Below are 6,797 nucleotides of genomic sequence, written 5' to 3'. Positions count from 1 at the left end.
TTTGGTCATAGCTGTTCAAGTTAACTGCTATGATGTTTTAGATCTTTGGTCATAGCTGTTCAAGTTAACTGCTATGATGTTTTAGATCTTTGGTCATAGCTGTTCAAGTTAACTGCTAAGAAGAACAGATACCCAAGTTTAATATTATATTGTTTGTTGGTTGAGTGATTAATATGTGACACTATTGTGCATTAGGTCCAAGGTCAAGTGAATTATCATTTTATCACTCCTTCATTATTAAACTTATTCATATCACAAAAACTACACAGTAAGTGTCACAAGAATCAAGATATCTTCTTTCCTTTATATATATGACCAAACTTGGGCAAGTTGTACAGTAGTACTCAAATTTCTAGTTGTGGCTAAAAAGTCAAGGTACCTTATAACTTTGCTAGTTGTGGCTAAAAGGTCAAGGAACCTTATAACTTTGCTTTATTGTTATTAATTTTCTAAGAACAGTAAGCCAAAGAGTGCAATTGTATATAAATATCAAGTCTATGGTACTGATGGTATTAATATTTTTGGTTATGTAATGCCTATCCTTCTCAGGATTTGAATCAAACTCAAAATATCCCAGGGTCTAAGAAAGGGTAAAGTCACTTTATATTTGTGTTTGTTTTGTTTTTTGACAAACTTAGTAAGTTATTATTGGAAATGTAATTTTATTAATGTTTTTTCATTTCATTTAGTTTGTCAACTGAGACATTTCTCCTCCTCTTGGTTTTTGACTATGTATTGCCTATGATTGTCATTATCATTGTATTAAACTGAAAATAACCCAACGGCTAAAAAATGCTTTGTTTATTCTTTCCTTGACCTCTTTACTCACTCCTCCACCTGCCTGTACAATTGATCCAAGATATTTAAATGCCTCAACTTTTTTTAACTCTTTGTCATCGAGGAGCACCTTGTCATTCTCTTTTACTTCCTTCCACAAAATTTTGCTACAGTATGTTTTATCATTGTCCCATTTATTTTCAAACCATATCTCTTTAGGCATTCTCCACACTTTTGTTCTCTCCACAAAGTACAACATCATCTGCAAATAAGATACACAATGGCACTTGTCTTTATATGGCTCTAGATATTGTGTCCAGCACCATTATAAAACGAAAAGGATTCAATGCTGATCTTTAACTCTTTATCTCAAGAGCAAAAATGGTGACAAGAAAATGGCCACAATTTCTTCATCAAGAAAAGTTTTGAGGAAATCCAGTAGTAAATGGCTTTTATTTAAATTCAACTTGACGTTTCATTGTAGCTCAAAGAATGAAAAGTTCACGTCAGTCTCTCCTTCTTCAACTACACGTTTCATTTTAGCTCAAAGAATGAAAAGTTCACGTCAGTCTCTCCTTCTTCAACTACCCTCCATGGAACTTCATCTTCACCATTTTCACTGTTCGCCTCCTGCTCTTACAACTGTTCTCTTCCTCTTCTTTGGTCTAGATCCAGACCCCTACTTTTCTTTTTCTCATAGTAGCACCACCTTTCTTTCCCTTGCCTTTACCTGTACTCACACCTGAAGAGCCCGCCACAGGAATCTCCTCTCTCTCACTTTCACGAAATTATCCAAGTCCAATTTCTCACTTTCAAAATCATCATCATCAACATCACTGTGAATAAAGTCATTTTTCTGGCTCAGAAATTCCTCAAATAACTTCCTAACTTGCTCAGAAGTAAAACAACAAGGCCTACCAGAAGTAGTGGACATGGTCACTTTCTTTGTTTCAGAATAGGGATTCAAAACACTCATGTAAATTGCTGAAAACATGTCTTTCTTCTATCAAATTGGTGCTCAGATTGAAGATATTTCATTATTGGAAGTAGTTCTAGTTTTATATTGAATATATAAGGCATTCAATATGTAGGATTGATCATGAAACGGAACAAGACCTACAAGCCGATATATCGGCAGCTCGTCCAAGTAGGAAAACGAGCTCACCGATATATTGGAGTTAATGGACCCCCACATTCACTGGAAATCTTTCTGAAGCTCCTACTACACTTCTTATAAATGTTTCCACTCCTTCATACATATCTTGGATCAATCTCACATACAGCTTTGGTACCTTCCTTTTTCTTAAGTACCACTGTATCAGCTCTCTTATAAGTTTCTTATAGAATGATGAATAAAATATACAAGTCTTTTCTTTTTTTCCTGAAACTTCTCTGTCAACCCTCTTATTATGAATATGGCAGCTGACCTGCCAAGCATAGACCCAAACTGTACCTATTTCTATCACTGTTCTCAGTCTCTTATTCACAACCCTTTCCTAAAGCATCATTGTGTGACACGACAACCTTATACCTTGATAATTGCTGCAGTCTTGCACATTGCTCTACTTTTTGAATATTGGTACAAGGATACTCTCCCTCCAGGCAACTTGTATCTTCCCTTCTATCACTGTAACATTGAAAAGCCTGCACAGCATCTGGAATCAAAACTTTCCTAGCTCCATAAGTGCTTCAGTAGGTATGTCATCTGGTCCTACTGCTTTCCCATTTTTCATTTTCCTCAATTCTCTCACTACTTCCTCCACTTTCACATGTTCCACCATTCTCTGGGTTTTTATACTTTTCCCTGGTTTCTCCTACTTATTATGTTTGTTTAATAGGTGTTTGAAGTATGCTCCCCATCTTTTTTTTGAAGTATGTGTTTGAAGTATGCTCCCCATCTTTTTTTTGATACTATCACATTTGCACTCACCTTGCCATTATTGTCCTTAATAACCTTCACCCTTATCCCCTGCTCTCCTTTCCCTGGCTTTTCCTAGTTTGTGTAATATTTTCTTTCCATTTCTTCCACCAGCTTCTCTGTATATCCCTCTGTTTGGCAATAGTCACTGCCTTCTTTGTCTCTTTCACTATTATGTATGCCTACAGTTCCTCCTTATCATTTGTTCACTGCTTCCTCTTAAATTTTACTTTCTTCTCCTTCATGCTCATCTACACTTTCTTATTCCATCAGCATGTGCCTCTTTCTGGATACAGTTTCCTCCTTTGATCTTTCCCACAACTTGGGTTGCCTTATCTATTACGCATTTTGACAATCTACCCCATATCCCATTCAATCTTCCTACACTCCATCACCTTCTGGTCAAATAACTCATTTGACGTGTCTGGTTCTCTCAGCCTCCACCACCTTATTTTGCAGATACACTGTTTTACCACTATCCTTCCCATTTCATAATCCATCACAAAAAGCCTGTACCATGGTATGAGACTTTATACAGTATAACTTTAGATTATTTCACTCTTTTTCATTTCCTCTCTCCTAACCAAGAGGTAATCTGTTTGACTCCTAACATTTCCACTTTTGTATGTTGTTTTTCTGGAAAAATGTATTGACTATAATTAGGTCATGTGCCTGAACCATCTGCAAGATCTCCTTGTCTTCCTTATTTCTTTGTCCATAGCCGTGTTCTCCATGCCTCTTCTCATAGCCACCTCTATACTGTCCAATATGTCCATTTAGATTAATCTTCATTGCAACTAACTCTTCTCTATGTATGCTCTGCATAGCCTTGTCCAGAACTTCTCTAAACTCTTCTTTTTCCTTATAACTGCATCTCATTTGCAGAGCATAGGCACATATTACATTCAGCATGCCACATTCTGTTCCTAGCTTCACCACCATCACTCTGTCACTCAATCTTTTCACTTCCACCATCTTCTCTTTCATTTCTATACTCAATACAACTGCTACCCCATTTCTTTTCTTTGTCGCCCCATGAAAGTAGAGTTTGTACCCTCCAATTTCCTATGCCTTGCTTCCATTCCATCTTGTCTCATGTATGCATACTATATGAAATATTCTCCTCTTTAGGACATCTGCAAGCTCTGAACTCCTTCCTGTCACCACTTCTACATTCCAACTGTTTTTTTTTATTTTCTTTATCTACATCAATTGTGTCTGCCCTAGTCCACTTTTCACAGTGCTAAGGCAATGACACTACATGTTACTTCTGGGGAACACCATAGCTCTGTGATCATTTTGGACTACTCTTCATAATTTGGCAAGATTTCAGTTTTTTTTTTAAGACTTGACACCAACCCCTCCTCCATTTGTAACTGAGCTTGGGACCAGCTTTGATGGAATTTGTTATCCACTATTTAATGGAAGCCATAATAAAGGAAATCACGATTTTTTGTAATGTGGGTAGTGGGTGTAGTGATAATATAAGGATCATTGTTTAAATATTAATTCTAGTTGAAAGTTTTCAAACAAATGCTACAGAATATTTCCCTTTTTTTTAAGTGTTTTACCTCTTTCACATAGTTCATTAATTCCAACTCTAACAACTCTTACTGTAAAATAGGCAAAATGTTGGTATCTAGTTTATAACTTTTGTACACAGTTTTATGTAGTATGTGATTTGTTATCCCTTGTGATGAATAATTAGTAGTACCAGTAATAGATTAAAACATGTTTTATTAGGAAGTACAACTCTTCAAGATTCTGGTCAAGCTGTTCACCAACATTGGCACTTTGAAGCTGAAGCCACCACCAAGTGATAATTATTGCTATCATAGAGATAAGCCACATTTTACATAAATAAATAAATGTAGAAAATTTATGGATTTAAATATTAAGGTGTTTGTAGTTATACCAAAACTTCTAAAATAATGAATTAATCTAGCCCTTTTGAGCAAACATCAGCACTGCAAATGGCAACATCATGATCCACGAAGCTGTCCTTTTTTTACCATGACTAAGAAATGTTTTCATGTTCACAATGAAGATTTTATATACAAAACTTCTGTATGTATAATTTTGTTATTGTTTTTCAATAGTAATACAGAGCCTTACAAGCTTTTGGAATTGTTTAAAAGTGTGTACTTAGGTATTTTTTCATAAATAACATTATGTTTTATACTACATAAAAAAACCTATCTTTTTTGAGTTTGCAACATTGAACACAAATGTTTAAAGCTAGGAAAATTATCATTGATTCTCTGGCATCTATAATGTATGCAACAAAGATAGAGGAATGATAATGTGGATACATATTTTAAGTTGATCTTAATGATATTGCAGTGTTTCACCAAGAGCTAAGTTATTTCCAATATCATATTCAAGCATGTAACAAAGGACAGAATAACTATTAATCACATTATTAATGGTACATGAGAATTGTTAAATGGCAAGTCTTGGTAATTCTTAGGATCAAGGAAATGTATATAGTGCTCTTTGTTTATAGGAGTTTTAAAAGTGTATTTATCATTATGGGTTTCAAATAAAACTGTAAGCTAAACACAAAAATTCAAACTTATAATTTTATATTTTTGTTTTTGCAGGACAGTTTGCAAGACAATAAAATATAAATTATTCCTCAATACCTACAAACCAAAAAACATACACAAGTTAAAAATTATGTATTCACTTCCAATCAGATCAAACTATGTACTTAAAGTGAAATTAAAAATTAATTTAGCACTCAGTATAACTAAATATATGAAAAAAAACATGCACATCATTTCCTCTGAAAATGTAACTTTTCTTCTTTTTGTGAGTTATGCACGATCCTATTTATTGTGAACATTGAACATTTATATGATTACATTAATTTCCAGTATTATCTTGTTATTGCAAAAATATTTCTAAAGAATTTGCATTTTTTGTATGATTTTTACTTACTAAAAGTAAAACTTTATAAACTAAGTTAATGATGTAGTAACTAGTATATTTACCAGTTTAATTCATTGAGTTTTACCTCCAGTTTTAAAAATATAATACTACATCTTAGTCTAATCTAGTTCATCTTGTTTTACAACTTGACATATGTAAATTGTTATTAAAAGAACGTTTGAAACAAAAGGTGCTTATATCTGTCAAAGAAGCTTGTGCACAATAAGGTTTTTAATTTTGGAATTCATATTTAATTTAACAGGATATACTTTCTGGAAAAGTTAAACAGTACTCAAATAGATGTTGAATTTACTTGTTGCAGTTAGCAGTCCAGTACCTACCATATAACAGTTGATGTAATGTTGGAAATCTCACTTTTACATATTAAGATACAACAAAATATTTATTGTACACATTCTACAAAGGTACACTGATATTGTGACTTAATTAATGAAGTTTTAGTGGGAAAGAGTACTTTCTTAAGAACCCTTTTTTACATTGCTTCCTTTGTAAGCAAACTAAATATTGTACCCAAATTGCATTCTGTTACATCAATGAAAATATAAAATGAAGAGTCAAGTACTACTGTGTGTAGAGTTTATTTGTCTTCAATAAGTGTATAAATGTCTATAAACAGAATTTACATAATTATATGTAAAGTCATATGTAGTATTGCAAAGAAAAGAGGTTTCTAATTAATGGTAATAGTCATGTAATTTGCCATAATTATTTGAGACAAGTAATTCTCTGCATATGTTTAAAATGTGGACTTTATATAATTAACTAAGACAAGTAGTTCTCTGTATATGTTTAAAATTTGGACTTGATATAATTAACTAAGACAAGTAGTTCTCTGTATATGTTTAAAATGTGGACTTGATATAATTAACTGAAACAAGTAGTTCTCTGTATATGTTTAAAATGTAGACTTGATATAATTAACTAAGACAAGTAGTTCTCTGTATATGTTTAAAATTTGGACTTGATATAATTAACTAAGACAAGTAGTTCTCTGTCTATGTTTAAAATGTGGACTTGATATAATTAACTAAGACAAGTAGTTCTCTGTATATGTTTAAAATTTGGACTTGATATAATTAACTAAGACAAGTAGTTCTCTGTATATGTTTAAAATTTGGACTTGATATAATTAACTAAGACAAGTAGT

General features: G+C 32.9%; 2 protein-coding genes across 4 annotated transcripts in view; one reads left to right on the top strand and one right to left on the bottom strand.

Annotated features, from left to right (window-relative positions):
- Nucleotides 1-6,211, top strand: part of LOC106467276 (protein OSCP1-like) — a 102,242-nt gene extending 96,031 nt beyond the window's left edge. For all 3 annotated transcript variants that reach the window (XM_022395418.1, XM_022395420.1, XM_022395419.1), the window contains exon 11: nt 4,439-6,211. The gene's annotated coding sequence lies outside the window, so the exon portion shown is untranslated. The remainder of the gene's footprint in view (nt 1-4,438) is intronic.
- Nucleotides 3,302-3,682, bottom strand: LOC106467275. Its single transcript, XM_013927608.1, has one exon. It carries the CDS (start codon nt 3,680-3,682, stop codon nt 3,302-3,304), a length of 381 nt encoding a protein of 126 aa, XP_013783062.1.
- Nucleotides 6,212-6,797: the final 586 nt, after the last annotated feature.

Source organism: Limulus polyphemus, unplaced genomic scaffold, assembly GCF_000517525.1.
Source record: "Limulus polyphemus unplaced genomic scaffold, Limulus_polyphemus-2.1.2 Scaffold2551, whole genome shotgun sequence".
Taxonomy (NCBI): domain Eukaryota; kingdom Metazoa; phylum Arthropoda; class Merostomata; order Xiphosura; family Limulidae; genus Limulus; species Limulus polyphemus.
The sequence above is the reverse complement of the archived record's forward strand: the minus strand, read 5'-3'. Positions and strand labels throughout refer to the sequence as shown.